Source organism: Leiobunum rupestre, chromosome 5 (assembly GCF_980474605.1).
Source record: "Leiobunum rupestre chromosome 5, qqLeiRupe1.1.hap1, whole genome shotgun sequence".
NCBI lineage: Eukaryota > Metazoa > Arthropoda > Arachnida > Opiliones > Sclerosomatidae > Leiobunum > Leiobunum rupestre.
The window spans coordinates 65,215,076-65,236,369 of record NC_143388.1 but is presented as its reverse complement, the minus strand read 5'-3'; the positions used below and the strand labels follow the sequence as shown (position 1 = coordinate 65,236,369).

At 36.9% G+C, this 21,294-nt stretch overlaps 1 protein-coding gene across 1 annotated transcript in view; it reads left to right on the top strand.

Annotated features, from left to right (window-relative positions):
* LOC149945610 (ATP-binding cassette sub-family C member 3-like) overlaps positions 1-21,294 on the top strand; it is a 62,462-nt gene that overhangs the window by 21,441 nt on the left and 19,727 nt on the right. The window contains exons 8-13 of the mRNA XM_090174606.1: positions 44-252; positions 1,860-1,962; positions 2,977-3,480; positions 8,500-8,699; positions 19,309-19,435; positions 20,178-20,279. Of these exons, the coding sequence (XP_090030732.1) occupies positions 44-252; positions 1,860-1,962; positions 2,977-3,480; positions 8,500-8,699; positions 19,309-19,435; positions 20,178-20,279 (1,245 nt within the window). The remainder of the gene's footprint in view (positions 1-43; positions 253-1,859; positions 1,963-2,976; positions 3,481-8,499; positions 8,700-19,308; positions 19,436-20,177; positions 20,280-21,294) is intronic.

The window sequence follows — 21,294 nt, the reverse complement described above, 5'->3', positions numbered from 1 at the left end:
ACAAATGTTTTAAAACGAAGTCATTTCGATTAACATGATTTAGACTCGAATTATCGTGACGCACAATATTGGGTTTTTGTCAGATGTGGATGAGATATACCTTATGAAAAACGGCAAGATCATCCAGAATGGTTCTTTCAATGAACTTCTCTCAACGAATGGCCCATTTAAAGACTTGTTTTTGACTCATAATAATATATTGGAAAAAACAGCCTTAACAAAATATCATCCTTCCATGAAGCGCATTCAAAGGTAAAACCTGTTGCACAATAATTTAAATATGTTCTTACAATTTTTTTTTAATTTTGTGGAACGAATGTCATTTTCCTTATTAAATCCAGAAGTAATCCTTGTTCCATGGCGAATAAGAGTTTAAAATGACCTTTAAACAATTATTAGATTTCTTAGTTTGATTTAGAAACGGTGTAAAGCAAAAAATGGTGTTTTAAACCATAATTAAAATTTTTGGTTCTTTTGAACACATATTACCAACTCCTGCCAACACTGTTTATCTTTTAATTCAGCATGTGTATATTATATATTTATTGGAAAAACATTTCATTCCGGTAGAATAAATTTATGTACAGGGTGTTTCAAGTATGAATTTCAAGAATTCCATGGCGTGTTCGTAAGGTAAAAATATCCAAGTTATTTAAAATCTCGGTGCTTTTATCCCATAAGCGATAGAAACATTATCTAGTGTGAAAAGGTCATCAATACACAAATAGAACATACAACGTCGCTTATATGATTCCGAAATTTGAATTATTAAGCTTAGTAGAGGACCATATTTTTAATAAATTAAAGTAATTAATGATGAGAATTATAAATATGCATATATATTTGTTTTATTGCGAGGGAATTAATACAATTAAAAAGTTTCATATTAATCAAAGAAATCGTTCTGCGCAACTGTGGGGTGGCGGAGTGGCTAGCACTTTCGCCTCGCAGCAAGAGGAGCCGGGTTCGATCCCAGCTTGTGGCACTGGGTGAAAACTCGGAACAACTCCTTCTGCGTAGAGTTTGCAAGTTCTCTCCCCACTGGTTAAAGGGGTCTTCCCCCGAGATCTTCGGTTTCCCCTTCCATAAAAACATGTTGAGGTTAACGGTAATAGTTAGTGTAGGGAGCTGTTGGCTCGAACCCGGCCACCTGAATTAAAGGCTTCAAAAGTCGCTTGATGACTTAGGCCTAAGGTGGTGCCTTGGGTATTAGCCTAGCTGATTATTTAACAACGGGTTTAATATACCCCGTCAAATCAATGAACCTAATCGTGTCATTCATTAATTGGATTTCCGTGGTCTGCCCACCCGTGGCCTCGGTAGTCCAATGGTAGTGGCGTAGGGACGGTAACCCAAAGGTTGTAGGCTCGATTCCTGCGTGGTTGCATGCTTTTCTTAAATTTGTTTATGCGAAATTGTGGAACAATGAAATTTACATCTGAAATAGTTCTAGGTCCCTTTTTGAAAAACGTGTAATCCTATTAATTGATAAAGTATTTCTTGGCACTAGATAATATTTTTATCACCTGAAATTAATCGACATTACTTTCAAATGTGAAAAAATTTAAATAAAAAATTCAATATTAAAATTTTTGTGTGCTGTAGAAAATAAGATAAATTTCTATGCGTTGTTATTTCAAAAAAATATATATCAAGTTTACACTAATGGGGAATGACTGTTCAGACGATTCGTGGGCTTACTGCTCGAGCATGCGGGTGTTTAGGAGCAACTCATTATCCCGAAGTATAAACTAATACATTTCTTGAAAATATCAAATTTTTTACGCTGTATTACAAAAGACGATAATTTTCTGCGTTACCATTTCTAAAATCTAAAACAATTGAATGTTTTAATTTAGGTCTTCTTTTACGAACATGAGTAGTATCACTGCCAGCGATAAAAAGATAAGAAACGGGGAGAATAATAAACTTATCACCGATGAAAACGTTTTGTCTGGAGATGTAAGTTACATTCAGCGGTAATTTTAAGGAGGTTTTAAATCTACGTAATTTTTTCCAAATTTAAGATAAGATTTATGTTACTTATTATTAAAATTTTATGATCCGATCTATTTTTACTACTACACAGACTGAATGATTTTACTACCCAAATACGGCAGAACGACCGACTCAAATAGGATCTGGTTACATTTAATGACCCCAAAATTATTAATTAATCTAATATTTTTCAGTCAAACGATTCAAAAGACAAATTATTTTGAAAAGTATTACATACAACTAAATTAATTATTATTCAAAATCTTTTGTCGATAAATTTCAGTGGCTAGTTATAAATATCCGTAGACAGAACAAGTCTATTTTCAAGCAACTTTGAAAACCTAGCGTTAGTCCAATTTTGAGTACGGAATTTTGAGATTTCAGAGCACAATTTTAGCGTTGATTTCGCCATTTTGGGACCTATTTTCGCCCAGATTTCGGGATTTTCAAGTTAATTTTATATTTTTAAAATAAATATTCTCTAGTGTTAATGTCAGAACCTCTCGATGAAGATTAGACCTTTGATTGAAAAATGCTTACGGGATAAAGGACCTACGGGTTTTGATAATTTCGAAACTTCTGATTATGGCTTACTGGTTTGACGCGATTTGGTGCTACAATCAAAATGGAGTGTTTTTCCTATACGCTTTGCTCATGCGCGGAGAGTCCGAAATAAAAAGAAGCTTGTCCACAGTTTATCTGACCACATGATTCCGTCCAAATTTATTTCCCCCTTTTAATAGACACCCAAGAATCCCTTGACTAAGGAAAAGTGTTATATCCAGTGAGCCTAAGCTTATATTATTAATCCAGGATTAGACGAAGAACCTTGGAAGTCATAGAACTTCCCAAATGGTTTCATTGTTGACAGCACACTCCTATTATAAAGGGAATATAACCAGCAAAGCAATCTTAATGGAAGACCCCTTCAATTTTTATTATTAAAATAACTATAAAAATTGTGTATCTATTTTTTAGGTAACGTGGAATGTTTATAGAACACTCTCTAGGGAAATTGGATGGGTCTGGCTGGCAATCATCACGATACTTTTCATGGGCAATATTGGTTTTATGCTAGCTTTATGCTATTGGCTCACTCGTTGGTGCAACGACTCATACGTCGAAGAAAAGAACCATATTGCTGTCGCCACTGTGTTGGTGGTTGGTCAAATTGCGTCACTTTTTCTTGGAGTGTTAGTTCTTTCTATTCATACGTTAAAAGCGTTGAAGAGCATGCATTCAAAGATGCTGCACAGCGTGATCTTCTCTCCAATGTCGTTTTTCGATTGCACTCCTTCCGCGAGAATTCTTAATCGATTTTCGAGAGACGTACAAGAATTGGACAGTTTTCTTCCAATTAAAGGGATGCTGCTTTTCACAAACACCATGAATTTAATAATTTCCACAATAGGAAGTGCAATCATTGTGCACGAAAATTGGCTATTAGTAATCATTTTGTTCCTTCTTGTTTTTATTTTAAAGGTAAGGCCCTTTAAATATTTTTTAAAGGCAACTATTTGAGAGTTTTATTTTTATGTTTGGTTCTTATTTTATTTGCACAAATGTTTATAAGTACCCGCTGAACCATGAAAAAATATGAATCCAATTATTTTCGGTATACAGTGTGTTTTGAATTCAGGTACGCTAATACCCAAGGCACCACCACCCAACTTTTAGGCTCATTAATGCGTAGGAGGGTGGTGGCAAGCTTGACATATCACGCTAGTCAACAGCTCCCTACACTAACTATTACCGTTAACCTCAACTAGTTTTTATGGAAGGGGAAACCGAAGAGCACTTTATTCAAAAACTGCAAGGGATAGAGTTGCGAAATTTTCAGGGTATTATCCTAAATTTCCGAAAAATCGGAAAATTGGTTTCATTAGAAAAGAACACTTTTTAACGAGATATGAGCTGATAAAAAAACAAGCTATCCATAGGGGCCAATAACCTTCGCATTTTTCTACGTAAATGAAAGAAATCACGTTAAAAGATTAAATTCCTTAAAAAAGTAAATGTTATTTACCAAAACGCCAATTTAGGGCTACAGTAGGCCTATAAATGTAACATTAGGCCAACTACGTACAAAGGTCAAGTTTTCAATTAGTATTTAATATGAAATCTTTTTGTACTCAACCATTCTCTAACGTTTATTGAGTCTAATCAACATTATTTTTTTTATTAATAAGTATTTATACATTTAGGAAAATTTGTATTGGTTAGAAAAGAAAAAGAAAAAATTCACACAATTTTCTTCGAAACAAGAGGCCAAGTTTAAATATATAACTAATTTATTTAAGAATATAATTTTCTATACAGCTCATCAATATCTAAATCAATTATTTTAAAGGTATATAACATGCCACCAAATTATTCTCGTGATCAGCGTGCTTTTATGGTTGAGTTATTTTACGATGACGCCCATCATAACGCGCATAGGGTTAGTGAATTGTTCACCGTTCGATATCCAGATAGAAGACCAAGCCACAACACCGTTCTTGGAGCTGTTCGTGACTTTCAGACTTACGGAAATTTCAATCAAAGATTTTGTGGACCAGGTCGCCGTAACATGAAAGACACCGTTCTAGCCTATTTTGTTGCGTATCCTCGAGCAAGTGTCAGAGGTGCAAACGACGATCCCGGATTATCGACGAACTACGTGTGGACCACTCTTTACAAACACCGAGAATCACAACTTCCATCTGTATTGAGCGACCCTCCACCAAGCTCTGCACGAAGGAGATATGGAACGTAGATTTGATTTCTGCAACTGGCTAATAACCATGTCTGATGAGAACCCAAATTTCATCCATCAAATGCTGGTGACCGACGAGTGTTCCTTCGGGAGAGATGGGCCTTTCAACCATCAAAACACCCACATGTGGTGTGACGAAAATCCTCACTGGCATTTTCCTCACCACCATCATCAACAACAACTCCGATTGAATGCTTGGGCGGGTTTGCTCAGGGATCAGGTTATTTGCCCATTTTTCCTCCCAGCTCGTCTTAATGGACAACGCTACTTTGCGCTTTTACAGAACGAAATAGCAGACGCTTTAGAAGATATTCCGCTGGAAGCTTAAAGACAGATGTGGTACCAACATGACGGCGCACCACCCCACGTACCTAGTTGTGTAGTGGAACATCTTAACAACGAGTTCCCTCAGCGTTGGGTTGGCAGGAACGGTCACGTTCGATGTCCTGCGCGGTCTCCGGACCTAACTCCGATGGACTTTTTCTTGTGGGGTTTCATCAGAGCACAAGTTTACGTGACGCCCGTTGAGAACATCGAATATTTGCGTCACTGAATCATTGCAGCCTTCGAACTTGTCACTCCTGATATGATCAGAAGCTCGTTTCAAAAAATGCTTCATCGTGCCCAAACATGTATCGCGGCAAACGGAGGTATCATAGAACCTCACTTGTAAAGTTCCTATGTTTATCCGAATAAAATGTTCAATTAAATCTTTCAGACATTTCTTTCATTTACGTACAAAAATTCGAAGGCTATTGGCCCCTATGGACAGCTTGATTTTTTTCATCAGCTCATATCTTCGTGGAAACCAATTTTTTTGAGCATTTTCGACAGCACTCTACCACTTTCTCATTGAAACGTTTTTTCTAGCACCTACCGGTGAAAAAATATCTTTTACATAAACCCGAAATTACTTCCTTCCAATTTTTCTTAAATTTAGGATTTAAAGAGATCCTACACTATAAATAATACCCTGAAAATCTTGCAACTCTATCTCTTGCAGTTTCAAAACACACTGTATATTTTTATCCACCGGGTACCCAACAAAATAATTCTTCTGTTTCGACCAATATATTTCAAATTCTAAAACTTTCATTAAACTCTAAGTATGATTAAGATTTTTATTGACAAGACTGAATAGGCATGTTCATATTTAATACTTATGGTAACATAAATAGAATGATAGTTAGAAGCGCTTCTGGTCTGCAAGAAATAAACTGAAATGTTTGCTTATAGCTATTTACAATTTTCGCGTTCCTTTTAGTTGTTCCTGTTGGTTGTGTTGAGTTTTCAATAATGGCTTTTATTATGGCCATCTGATTATTTTCTGTAATTTTAACGCTTTGAGCACTCAAAAACCATTTTAATCAATTGTTCTATACAGGGTCTTTTTTTTTGCTCGGAAAAGTGTTTTTTTTCAAAAACTATTTATAGTACCGATTTCAAATTTGGAAGGTCAATTCTCTATACCGGGGGACATCAGTTTGAGAAATTTGAGCGTTTTCGGTAATGTTTTTCACCAATTTTGAAAAATTATTTTTCGACCACTAGGTGCGAGATAAAAAATTTCTATTATAAAGTTGTAGGCCGTCATCGAAAACCCTTAAAAATTGTTCACTCGACGAAAAACAACTTATTTATCAGTGAAAATTCGAGCTTGAAAAATTTACAAGTTGGTGAAGCCAAATTACGATTGTTTGAAACGATAATTGAAAAGGGAACAAGTCTAATACAAACGTAGTAGAGTTTTCACACTTGAAAAAATGTACACGTTTGGTTTTTAAATGCAGATATTTTATTCACATAAATTTTTACAAAACATTTTCAATAATATCACCATTGGCTGCAACACAGGTTTGTGCGCGGACAATTAAGTTCTCAAACGCTTTCTCTACCATTTCTGGTGTGACGTCTCGGCAAGCACTGATTATTCGTCTAATGAGTTCCTCCCTAGTTTCAATGGGCGTGGCGTATACCTTTGCTTTAACAAATCCCCAGAGAAAATAATCCAGCGGTGTTAGGTCAGGTGACCTTGCTGGCCAATGCACTGGACCATTTCTCCCTATCCACCTTTCAGGAAACTCGTTGTTGAGGTGCTCAGTTACTTGCCGGGAAAAATGCGGAGGGGCGCCATCTTGCTGAAACCACAACTGACGTCTTTCAGCCAATGGAAGGTCGTCGATTGCGTCACTCAGTTCGTTCTGTAGAAAATGTAAATACCTTTGGCCGTTGAGGTTCGTCGGCAGGAGAAAGGGACCAATCAAACGGTTTCCAACAAGTCCAACCCAAACATTGACCCGTTCAAATTGAACCTGGTGATGATATTCAAAACCCCAATGTGGGTTGATGTCAGACCAAAGATGGCTGTTTTGATGATTAAAGGGCCCATCTCTAGAAAATGACGCTTCGTCGGAGAACAAAACATGGCGCAAAAATTGTCTATCTTCTTGGACAGCATTTAGTAACCAGTTGCTAAATTCATAACGTCTTTGATGGTATCCGTCAATTAGTCCTTGGTGGAGCGTAACTCTGTATGGGTGATAGCGATTCTTACGAAGAATTTTCCACACACGATTTGCAGAACAACCCAAATCAGCAGCGGCGTTAGCGCAACTGTGACGAGGATATGCCACAAAGTACGCGAGTACATTGTTCTCGAAGTCTAAATCCGGTTGACCCAATCCGCGAAACCTAGGTTGCAAGTTACCAAATTGATTGAAATCGTGAATTGCTCGTCTTACTGTATTTACAGATGGTGCTCCATTTGGATGTCTTTCTGCGAAGATTTCAGTCACTCTTCTAAGGTTTTGCGCTGCTTCTCCATAGTAAATGGCAACTATCTCGGTACGCTCAGCTACTGAATAACGAGGCATTGTTCAAAATATTATCAAACGCTGATAATAATCTCCCAAAGTTTTCCTTTAAATACCCAATGCATGTTTAGGATTGACCTATAGCCTCGTGTTTTTTAAATCCGGTCGTTTTTTTAACCAAAGTTTCAACTGGATTAGGTAATTCGGTTTCAATTATCGTTTCAAACAATCGTAATTTGGCTTCACCAACTTGTAAATTTTTCAAGCTCGAATTTTCACTGATAAATAAATTGTTTTTCGTCGAGTGAACAATTTTTAAGGGTTTTCGATGACGGCCTACAACTTTATAATAGAAATTTTTTATCTCGCACCTAGTGGTCGAAAAATAATTTTTCAAAATTGGTGAAAAACATTACCGAAAACGCTCAAATTTCTCAATCTGATGTCCCCCGGTATAGAGAATTGACCTTCCAAATTTGAAATCGGTACTATAAATAGTTTTTGAAAAAAAACACTTTTCCGAGCAAAAAAAAAGACCCTGTATATAGGATGATACAATAAGTAGATAAGTCCATTATGAATATGGATAAAAAAGCTAAACCCTAAACAAATTTGAAGAAATTTAAAAACTTACTAATTGCTCGTACCCGATAGGTCTTCGAGCAAACAAAAAGACGCGAAACTTGGACCAAATAGATCTTCGAGCGAAAAACTTAATTTAATTAAACAAAATAGCCAGAAATTCCTTATCCGAATATATATATATATATATATATATATATATATATATATATATATATATATATATATATATATATAAACCAGAAGAAGATAAATATTTTTAATCAACCCTCGATACAAATTGAGAAATATTTCGTATAATATTAAAAAAAAAGTTACAACCGTTGCCCAATTGCAAATATGTTTTTCCAGTATTATTTCAAACAGGCGAGCCTTCATTTCAAAAGACTGAACGCCAATTCTATTTCGACGCTTTTGTCTCACTTCTCAGAATCAATCAACGGCGCTGCCGTCATCAGGTCAATGAATGCCACTCAACGGTTCAAAGAGAAAGCCTCCGTACTGCTGGACGCGAATAACTCAATTGACTACCTAGAAAATAGCACCACAAGGTACGAAAACGTATTTTTTTAAACCAATTACCTCAATGTTTTCAGTTACATTTTAATAATAGTGAATCTCAGAAATAACCTTGCTCTGTTCAAAAGCTATTCATTGCTACCTCCCTCCTACGCATTGCAACCCGGCTAACTGAGTCTCTTCATGACTTACATCGGTTTCAGTCCAATTGCGCAGTTTTCATTTGCACAGTTTCCGTTTACACACTTTTCCATTTGCGAAATTTCCATTTGCGCAGTTTGTCAATTGCGCAAATTACCATTAGCGCGGTTTTCCCGTTTGCGTGATTTTCCGTTTGTGCCGTTTTCCCGTTTGCGCGGTTATAACAAAAGAGTTATTTCTGGCAGATAATTTTTAACATTACCCTGTTTAACATCCAGTTGCCCTGCTGGTCTATGTTTAATGTCCAGTCGCACTGTAAATACCAAAAATTTTCATGTTTTGCTTAGTTGAAATATCATTTGTTGAATTAGTCACTTGAAAATATATCGCCAGTCAAACAGCGACTCGTAGCTTTTCAGCCTTTAGGTTAAGATCGTAGTGTAGTTACTAATGGATTTGTACACCCCCTTACCGTAGAACTATAGCCTATACTATGTCTTAAGTTTCAAGTTGACGTATTCTGAGTATTGGCGTGTTAAAAAGTGTACTAAATATTAACTAAAATTTCTTAAAATTAAAATTAAAATAAAGGTAAAATTCAAACATTTAATAATTAAATCTTTTTTTAGAAGAAAAAGATATTACTTCTTTAAAATTGTATAAAATGTAGGTATAACAAAATGAGAAGAACCCCCAACTTGTCCAAATGATAAATTGGTCGTAAAACTATTGACAGGTGCTTGGCGAAATTGAAGAAAGGGTTTCGGGAATATCGGGAGAGGCTTCGCGACTTCTCGGGCCGTCCGGGCATGGTACTATTGTATTAAGTCAAAGTGGCGTACCTTTCGCGGGACGATTGATACACCGCGCGTTGGTTATCTCGCTTGGATAATGGTTTCGGAGAAAGTCATCTCTCCTTTTACGACCGAAAGCTTTTTGCTTCAGGCATGTCATAGTTTAAGGAGTTTAGGAAAGGCAGTTGGGAATAGACAAAAAGTTCCGTTGAGATTTGAAATTTGTATTCTTGAGGACAGAGAAAAAAGAACTCCATCCTCACTTCGCATTTGGAGCTCTTTCAGAGCAGAACATTTTTTCGTAAAAATAAAATAGTTTTTTGTTACGAAGTCAAATTATTACATTAAAATTTAAGTTAGCCCACAAATTGGGAACTCGTAAAAATAAAATAGTTTTTTGTTACGAAGTCAAATTATTACATTAAAATTTAAGTTAGCCCACAAATTGGGAACTCGTAAAAATAAAATAGTTTTTTGTTACGAAGTCAAATTATTACATTAAAATTTAAGTTAGCCCACAAATTGGGAACATTAATTAAATCCCGCTTATTATTAGTATTTAAAATTAGTTTACTCGCAAACTTAATCTCCCAGCATTAAATTAATTATAAAGGAATTGAATCCAGACGTTTGGACTTTTCTTTATGGTGCCGAAACCCGGGACTGGTTGAGTTGTGAATGAACAGACAGCGGTAGTATTACAAAAAAAAAGATATCGAATATTAATATTAAGAAGATGGAGGCGGAAACAGATGTAGCCAGAGCCATAGCTGATGCCACAGCGAAGGCCGCGGAAAACGCCAAAGGAAAAAATGAAAGATATCTAAGAGCTAAAGCTATAAGGAAAACCATGAGAACGACAATTACAAATTATTTGAAGGTAGTTGCGGATTATTTAAGCGATGATTTGATAGACATCGAGACATTAGAAGATGCGCTATCCATATTAATTAAAAAGGAAGAGGATCATCGCCTATCGGAAAGGGATGCTGAGGCATTGACGGACGACGAGAAAACATTGGAAACCGAGACGTTGAATAAAGAGCGTTACAAGGAGGAAATATTCGCGAGCAAATTAAAGATCGGTAGAAGAATTAAAGCCGCGCGAGGAGGATCGTCCAGCGTAACGGACATATTATCGGAAGCGTCGGGAGCTAGTATTCACGGGCATATTAACAATAATAAATCTGCGGGTAGTGTTTCGAGGAAATCTCATACCAAACTGCCTAAGCTTGCTATACAGAAGTTCGATGGAGATATCACCAAATTTCATAGTTTTTGGAACCAATTCACCGTCGCTGTGGACTCGCAGGACCTGGACAAGGTAGACAAATTTAGTTATTTGGAAATGTATTTAGAGGGGGAGGCAAAATCAGTAATTTCTGGCATATACGCTTCGGATGACACTTACGACGAAGTTGTATCAATATTAAAAAATCGATTCGGTCGTAGGGATTTAGTCATTCACACCCACATGAATAAGCTTTTAAGCATAGAGCCCGTTCGAAAGTCTAGCGATCTCAAGGCCTTGCGAAAATTATTCGACACAGTCGAACTTAATATTAGAAGTTTAAAATCATTAGGACAAAACATTCACTCCAATGGTAGTTTTTTATGCCCTGCCCTGCTGCGAAGTTTACCCGAAGATATTCGCCTAGAATTTAGTAAAGAACGCGATACCGACCAAGATTGGGACGTCCATAATTTAATCGAGTTCCTGAGGAAGGATTTGCAAAGTCGAGAAAGATCGAAATTATTAAGCGCACCCACGGAAAACGATAAACGAGAAGGAGCCTCTTCCCAAGATAGGTCAAAGCGGTTTCCTGGAAAAATAGATAAAAATAAAACTTATACTCCCTCGGCTTACTCCCTAGCTACTAATGTAGAAAGGGCCACGGCCAGTAAAATATACTGTATATTCTGCGATAATACCGTACACGCTACTTTTCATTGCGTAAAATTAACATTAGAGCAAAAAAGAAAATTCATTAGAGAAAATCGAAGATGTTTTAAATGTTTGAGATTAGGGCACGATAGCAAAAGCTGCCATGCAAGAATAATGGCATGCCGAGCATGTGGAGTGAAACATAACTTTGCTATATGCGAATTAAACGAAGCGAACAAAACGAAAAAAGAATCTGATGAAACGGCCCCCAAGGAAAAGGTAGACGTAAACTCGACATCCACCGGGCAAGGCCTGATCAGCGCGCGGAAAACTCTACTTCAAACCGCTATGATTAAGATTGAAAACCCCGTAACTTCAGAAGTATTGGAAGAAGAAGTAAGATGTCTTTTCGACGCGGGTAGCGAAGTTAGCTTCGTAAAAGAAGAATACTCTAGAAGAATGAATTTGCCCGTAGTTGAAGAATTAGGATTGACAGTAAATAACTTTGGCAACGAATTTCCGAAGGAAATGCGGAGGCGCGTAGTTAGAGTAACCCTTCAGAACAAACGTTATCCAGGATTAAAAATTGAAATTATAGCTATGGAAGTACCTTTCTTGTGTAATTTAACGACTACCAAACATTGCGGAAAAATGGAAGAAATTATGAAAGAGAAGGGCCGAGAAATGGCAGACGAACCAAGTTTAGCCAATAAAAATATTTCCAGTATTAGCGTATTAGTTGGAGGAGATTACTATTGGAACGTAGTAAAAGGTATAGAAAGGTACGGAAGATTTGTAGCTCTGGATACCTTGTTTGGATGGGTGATTCAGGGTCCACAAAGGGGTAAAAACTCAAGTGCGCAAAATTTTAGCGTCACGGCAATGATTACTGGAGTAGAAGAAGGAGAGATTAATAAAATTATGAAAAGTTTCTGGGAATTGGAATCATTAGGGATTAAAAGCGAGGAACAAAATTTAGCGCCAACCCACGAAGAAGTAATCAAAAAATTCAATGAAGAAATCGAATTCAGGGAGGGAAGGTATTACGTAAAATTCCCATGGAACGTGGATAAAACTGTTCTGCCTAACAATCTAACCCTCGCCTTAAAAAGATTCAAACCTCTTCTGAAGAAATTCCATAAAGATCCTAAATATTTCTCGGAGTACAAAAAGATAATTGACGATCAATTAGCTCTTGGTATCGTGGAAGTTGTCCCGAGAGAAAAGGAAGATACACCTGGAGCGTTCTATTTACCGCACCAAGGTGTGAAGAGAGAAATTAGCGCAACTACAAAATTACGCGTAGTAATGGACGGATCAGCGAGTCAATACGGATCTCCGTCGCTTAACAACTGTATGAGTTCTGGCCCCAATCTAAACCCAGACTTATTGCTTTTATTACTAAGATTCCGAAACCATCAAGTAGCCATTATGGCAGATATTGAAAAGGCTTTCTTACAAGTCGGTCTAGTGGAAGAAGAACGGGACTCGGTGAAATTTCTTTGGGTAAAGGAGGATTTAAATGGAAAAATTAAAGAGGAGGATTACCAAATATTGCGAATGGCAAGAGTTCCTTTCGGAGTTACAGCGAGCCCCTATTTATTAGCAGCCACGATCAAATATCACATAAAGCAATACGAGGGAAGCCACAGTTCAGCGGTAAGCGCTCTAAATAGAGATCTATATTATGACGATTTGGTGAGCGGAGCCAGCGACGTAAAAAAAGCGTTTGAACTCTCCGCTGGAGTTACCGAAATCATGAATAAAGCCAGCATGAGATTCCGAAAGTGGGAAACCAACTCGGACGAATTGAGAAAAATTTGGGGAAATAAAAGACAAGAAGCGGGTGAAATTACATTATTTGAAAGCGGTACCAACCGCGAAAATTTAAAGGTACTGGGCTTGAGATGGAACGCGAAAGCGGATCTGTTTTCTTTCGATCTATCAAATTTGATCGCGATGATGTCGGAAATGAAAAATACTAAAAGGCAAGTTTTAAGTGTAGTAGCGCAGATTTTCGATCCGATGGGAATGCTATCTCCGATTACAATTAGAGCTAAAATTATATTTCAAATGTTATGGGAACGTGGGTTAAAATGGGACGACGAACTTCCTCCAGACGTGGGAGAGTTATTTACCAAATGGAGAAGAGAACTACCCCAAATTAGAAGAATTAAATTGCCGCGTTGCATTTTCCATTGCCCAGAAGACGAAATTAGCGAATTTGAATTACACAGTTTCTCCGATGCGAGCACTAAAGAATGGAAGCCTTTCGTTTCCAATCGAACCGCCGAAATTCAAAAGATAACCGACCCTCAAAATTGGAGCCACTGCTCGGGAGCCGAAAATCCAGCAGATTTGCCCTCAAGGGGAACAAGCGCCGAAGAACTCTCAGCGTGTAAGCTATTTTGGGAGGGGCCCGTTTGGCTAAAAAAGCCGAAATCGCAGTGGCCCGAGAAAAGATTCGAAGAAAGGAGAGTACCCGTCGAAGTCGGGGTGGAGAGAAAAAAGGTAGTCCTGGTAGTAGGATGCGAAACTAAAATCAGTATAGTTAACATTCTAGATTTGAACAGATATTATTCATTAGACAAGGTGATTAGAATCACGGTATACGTATTGCGAGCTTTCGGTAAAAATAAGGAAGTAGTAACCGATGGACAAAACACCAATATTTTACACACAAAATGGGGTCATAAAATTATGCCACCGACAGCTGCGGAATTAAATAAAGCTGAGACTATTTGGATTAAAGCAACACAATTAGAAGATTTTAAAAGAGAAATTAGTGATTTACAATTAAAAAAGACAATTTTAGCTGCATCAAAGATTGCAACTTTGCACCCTCAGCTCGACGAAGAAGGAGTATTAAGAGTAGGAGGCCGTTTGACAGAATCAGAGCTAACTTATGGCGAAAAGCATCCTATAATTATGGCAAAAACCAATCGCTTCTCCGAATTAATCTTAATGAGAAGCCACCTGAAAACACTGCACGGAGGAGTGCAAGAAACTATTACGCAAACCAGAGAAAAATTCTGGATTGTTTCTGGTAGGCAATTAGCAAAAAACGTAATTAGCAGTTGCATAAAGTGCAGAAAAATAAAAGCAAAGCCTTGCGTAGCACCAGTAGCTCCTCTTCCTGCGGATCGAATGAGAGAATCGAAACCGTTTGAAATTATTGGAATAGATTTCGCGGGACCATTATTCATACGCAAAACTAATGGCCCGCCAGAAAAAGCCTACATTTGCCTCGTGACATGCGCAGTCACTAGGGCTATTCATTTAGAATTAGTATCATCGTTAAGAACGGAAGAGTTTCTCTTGGCATTCCGTAGAGTAGTAGCGAGAAGGGGCATTCCATCGGTAGTCTATACCGACAATGCAAAAACATTTCACAAAGCGAACAAGGACTTAAAATTAATTTGGAAATGCTTAGATAGCGCAGAACTAAAACAACATTTTGGAGTGAATGGCATTACGTGGAAATTTATAGCCGAACGTGCAGCTTGGTGGGGGGGTTGGTGGGAGCGATTAGTACGCTCTACCAAAACCACTTTAAAAAAAGTATTAAGTAGAGCCTCATTAACATACGAGGAAATGGAGACGACACTAGCCGAAACTGAGGCAGTGATCAACTCCAGACCCTTAACCTACGTCTATAACGATATAAACGAACCAATCCCTCTCACACCAGCTGAATTCTTGATTGGGAAAAGAATTACCTGCCTCCCTTCTCAGAAATTTCCAAATGACAAATTACCAGCTACTCGTGTCGAATTAACTAAACGTTTAAAATACCGACAACAATTAATTCAAAACCTTTGGAAACGATTTCGACACGAGTACTTGATGGAGCTAAGATCGGCCCATCACGCCGCGACCGTAAAAGAAAATAGATTAATTGAAATTGGTGATGTCATGCTTGTTCATGAGGATAAACTACCTAAACAGGTATGGAAACTCGGTGTAGTCACTAAAATCTTTTACGGCCGCGACAAAAAGGTGCGGAAATGTCAATTAAGAATGGCGAACCGTAGCGAGATAATCAGGCCAGTACAATTGCTCTACGCGCTTGAAATCAAAAATGATAAAAACAATTAAATAGCGCAACTGAACTATTGAAATACTTTTGCAGTATTTCGGGGGGAGTGTTAAAAAGTGTACTAAATATTAACTAAAATTTCTTAAAATTAAAATTAAAATAAAGGTAAAATTCAAACATTTAATAATTAAATCTTTTTTTAGAAGAAAAAGATATTACTTCTTTAAAATTGTATAAAATGTAGGTATAACAAAATGAGAAGAACCCCCAACTTGTCCAAATGATAAATTGGTCGTAAAACTATTGACAGGTGCTTGGCGAAATTGAAGAAAGGGTTTCGGGAATATCGGGAGAGGCTTCGCGACTTCTCGGGCCGTCCGGGCATGGTACTATTGTATTAAGTCAAAGTGGCGTACCTTTCGCGGGACGATTGATACACCGCGCGTTGGTTATCTCGCTTGGATAATGGTTTCGGAGAAAGTCATCTCTCCTTTTACGACCGAAAGCTTTTTGCTTCAGGCATGTCATAGTTTAAGGAGTTTAGGAAAGGCAGTTGGGAATAGACAAAAAGTTCCGTTGAGATTTGAAATTTGTATTCTTGAGGACAGAGAAAAAAGAACTCCATCCTCACTTCGCATTTGGAGCTCTTTCAGAGCAGAACATTTTTTCGTAAAAATAAAATAGTTTTTTGTTACGAAGTCAAATTATTACATTAAAATTTAAGTTAGCCCACAAATTGGGAACTCGTAAAAATAAAATAGTTTTTTGTTACGAAGTCAAATTATTACATTAAAATTTAAGTTAGCCCACAAATTGGGAACATTAATTAAATCCCGCTTATTATTAGTATTTAAAATTAGTTTACTCGCAAACTTAATCTCCCAGCATTAAATTAATTATAAAGGAATTGAATCCAGACGTTTGGACTTTTCTTTATGGCGCCTGACGGCGCCGCGCACTCACTTCGCTCGAGCGCTGGGGGCGCGTGGCGCTACCCCAACCCCATTCTAAAAAGAGGGATGGGCCGTCTATAACGCCACCCAGAGGACAGTACCAAGCCTTACGCACCAAGAATTGTACAACCCGACATTTACCAAACCAAAACTATTCTAACCTAACCTAGCCTAACCAATCACTTTCACCGCTTTAATAACCTTTTTGACCTCTAAGAAACAAGCAATGCCATTAAAAGGTGTATTTTTGTGGCAGTCACTAATATTAAATTGCAGTATTTTGGAATATATTACATTTTTTGTGGCAGACATTAAATTTAAATAGAAATATTAAGAAATAATATTTTTTTTTGTGCAGGCACTAAATTTAAATTGCAATATTTTGGAAAAGGTGTTTTTATTTGGCAGCCACTAAATTTAAATAGAAATATTTGGAAAAAATGGCATTTTTTGTAGCAGGCACTAAGCAATATTGTGTGGCAGGCATTCGCTTAGATTGTTAAATTTTAAACCGAAAAATTCTTAATAAGCTGAACCTACGCCAAAGTAAGCTAAAACTAGTAAAAAATAGTCTTGCCTAAGCCGGTGTTCTTTAACAAACAAAGAAAACGTTTTCATAGCGAGAGCCAGAATAATTCCGTCAGCGTGGCAGATATAACATGTTTATCTTAGCCCTAATTCTGAGAACCTAGGGTATGCGTTTTGACTGAAGATATATTCCCAACAGAATAATTGCTTTGCCTCTGTGGTTGCCAGCAATGCTTGTGTTTTTGCAAAATAAATATTATTATTATTATTATTATTATTATTCAACAAACGATATTTCAACTAAGAAAAACTTAAAAATTATAGGTATTTACAGCGCGACCGGCAATTAAGAATTCACCAGTAGCGCAGTTGGATGGTAAACAAAGTTATGGTAAAAATAATCTGCCAGAAGAAAACCTCTTTCAAGGAATTGAAAAACCTGCGCAAATGGAAAACCGCGCCAATGAGAAACCGCGCAAATGGAAAATATCTGCGCAAATGAAAAATATATGCGCAAATGAAAAACCTGCGCCAGTGGAAAACCACACAAATGAAAAACCTGTGCAAATGATAAACCGCGCAAATGAAAACTATCTGCGCAAAAGGAAAACTGTGCATCTGAAAAATGCGCAAATGAAAAACGCGTTAATGGGAAACTGCGGAAAAGGGATACTGTGCAAATGGAAAACCGCGAAATTGCATATGTGGAATAGGGAACTGCGCAGTTGGCCCATTAGCCTTGCATCTAAGGTGGTGCCAAGGGTATTAGTCTAGCTGTTAAATCCCAGTAATATAACTTTAAATAATATTTTCAATTATACATTATTACAGTTCTAATACTAAAGACTCACTTTAGCCATTTAAATAATTTTTGTAAGCTGCGTTTTGCAATTGAAAAAAAGAAATACGGTTTCAATTTAAATTAATTCCAAAAGTGTTCTAACTTAAAGTCTATGATAGTCGCTGAACCTTGTTTCTTTACCCCATTTCCCTCCTTTTCTAAAAAATATAAATTAACTTCGTATCGTTTCTTCTAATTTCAAAACTAAATTTAGTTTCGGGTATTTAAAAAACATCCCCATTAGTTGTATATAGTGCCAAATTAAGATGGCACTTGTACCAGGATTCCAACCAAAGAAGGACCCCATAAATTCCGGGCACATTTTTAGAATAACTAAATTCATGCAATAAGTGTTTGCGCCATAGATAATGTCCGAGGATAAATCTATAACGATAAATCGTATTTCACTATTTTATTTCTTCATATTATTAGTTTGAAACGCTCTTTCAGAGTAGTCAATTCACCGAGGCAGCTGTGACGTTATCCCGCGGCGTTTTTCTTTCGCTGCCCCGAAACTGCTCTCAACTGCCTCTTGTATCTAGAAAAATAAACGTCTTTCGTCATAGTTCCGTGTTACGGAGCTATATTTTGTGACCAATTTTAGGCTATAATTTCAAATAAAGGCGAGGCAAGGTTTCGAACACTTTCCCTAACGATTAAAGCAGATATATTTGTTAGGTGGTACTACATCCAAAAATCTATTAACTTCACTTCTCCCAAATACTCGGTCTCGATGGACCAGAGGAGCAAGCTTCGACTTTCGGAGCACTCCAGGAGCAGTTTGTGCTGCCCAAATAAATGGAACTGTTTACAGAACCAGATTGTCAATTGACAGAATTCGATTCAAGAAATTAGGCTATAGCCACAAACCTCATATCCGCGTGTTTAACCGAATTTGATCATTAACGACATAATGGATTTAACTTTTATATAAGTGATGATATTTGAAACGCATGACGCGAAAAAATAAAAGTCGATTTCATGAAATACATGTTTTTCGAAATTAATTACCTCGGGTCAAAGTTCAGATTGTAAGAAACCCGGGCTTTGTATAGTATTTCGTTTGTGTCTATACTTTTCGGTAGAAAAAGGAAGATTTTTAAACCTACTACACTACAGAACACTAAGACGCTCTCTCGCTTAAGGCTCTCTGTGTCACTTGTTAATTGGAACGTGCCACCAAGCGTGCGTCGCGCTCCGTTATTAAATAGAAGGGGGAAAGTCCCATCTTCATGAGAGTCACAGTAAAAATTCCACATTGTTCTAACGTTAACAAAATACGTTTGAATTTGTTACAAGTGTGTTTCGAGAAAACATTGCTTATGAAAATAAGAATTAGCAATAAGTTGCTATTTCGGAATCCTTCAAAACGTGTCATTCGCTTCCTTTCTTAAAATGATGACTTTCAGTTGGATACGATGCTAGTTTGGTAATAACCATCAATTTAACTTTCATTTCAGTTGGTGTATAGTCCGAGGTCGCATTATCAATGCAGCACTATTTTTACTATTTGGAACCGTGCTTGTTTGCAAAGCCGAATATTTGTCACCCAGTGAAGTGGGATATACGGTTGCCTGTTTAACGAATGTAAGTTCTTAATCATGAAGTAAATATAAACAAGAATGATTTGTAATTTACGAGCAGACTATTTAAAAAATTAGTTTGAGGATGGTAAGAATCGTCCCCAAAAACGTATTACTAATATTTTAGCAAGAATATATGTATGTGAACAAATATTATGTAGGTAGCAAATTGTTAGCGTCGTGATTACTGGAAGAAATTCCACGCTCTTCCGCCTTTTGTCTGAAGAACTTTATCTGACAATTGTCTGGAAATTAACGTATTGAATAAATATTGTCGAAGTTCACGGCATTTGTACCAATTCGACGAAGGAAAATATAAACTTGACAGAAAATTAGATCGAGGAAATACTCAGAAATAAAACTTCTAACATAAAAATACAATGTATTACCAACAATGGTTATACTTATGGAGCATGGCTATGTTGAATTGTCATTTAACGTTGCTCCCCGCCCCCCCCTCTCGCTCGCAGAGTTAGTCCTTCACAATAAAGAAACAAACCAACACGATATATTATATTTTCTTCAAAACTGTCTTCAAACGTGACTGAAACAGACACTGGTGACTTTTTATTCCCCTCGTGCTGAGGTACAAATTCGACCATGACGTCCGCTCACCGTCTCAACGAAATCATTTTCATTAAGAATAATTCGTAAATACAATATTGGGGCCACGAAATTGCACATTTTTAAGAAAATTCATTTTATTTATTTTCTTATTTAATTATTTTCGAGTTTTCTTAATGCAGTCTCTAATATCAATATCTACTATGTGCATAAATTTGACTGCTTTGGACACCTCGATGATTTCAGCCGAGCGAATTCTGGAATACGGGAGATTGAAACTAGAGGTAAGATTTTTCTTTTGCTTCAACTTTATAACAAAAATTTAAATGAGTTGCGAAACGCGTTGCTTGTATTTGTAAGCAGTCGTAGTTATTTAGTTTCACATAATGTCTGTAGAAGGCAGAAGCGCGGCTCTGTGAAGCGTAGAAACTATGTTAGCCCTTTGCCAAAAAGTAAAATGAGTTGGGGTTCCGCCAGAATTAGGTAGATAATTTAGGGTTCCATAGCAAACAGAATTGGTAACCGCTGACACATACACTCTCCCTGACTTAAAATACATTCTTACTTTACTGATATAAGGTTATACTACTTTTGTGGTAATTTAACCTCGATTTATAACTTATGACAGGTATCCAAAATCAACTAACTATTAAATTTATTTCAATGCATAATTGAATTGTGTGAGGCATATTTTCCAGAGTTCGTGAAGCATTCATTCAACGGGCCCATGCATGTATTCGAGCCGGTGGTGTTCATTTTCAACAATTCCTGTAATTGTTGTTAATTGTATGTTTAAATCTTATTAATTTAATTAGTACCATATGTATGCTTGGCAAAAATAAAATTAACAACTTGGTTTTGAATGGTATCTAGTCATTTAAATTAGGTTGGAATTACTAAAATCATTATTTAACAAAACACATTTCTAACAGTTTACTAATCAACCTTTATATAGCACTTGTTAAAAATTTGATAGTTTCATCAATAAAAATCAAATGCTTATTTAATGCAAACTATTTGGTTCAAGGCAGAATATCGTTCGTGCATTTGAACGATTTTAGTTGTTTTAGACTAAGGCGCTGATCATAATCCGTAATCGGTGTACAGGCCTTTATCTTTGACTGTACGAAAGTGATTACGTAACCGATTAAAGATTAAGAACTACCAAAGGCTGTACTCGCTGTAATCGGTTTACAGAATTTGAGGAAATGGTTAGCCCCTCGTTTTAGACTGTCCTTTTTGGATACCCAGATCTCTGAAACGAAGCACTGTAGGACCCATGTTCACTGTACATTTTCG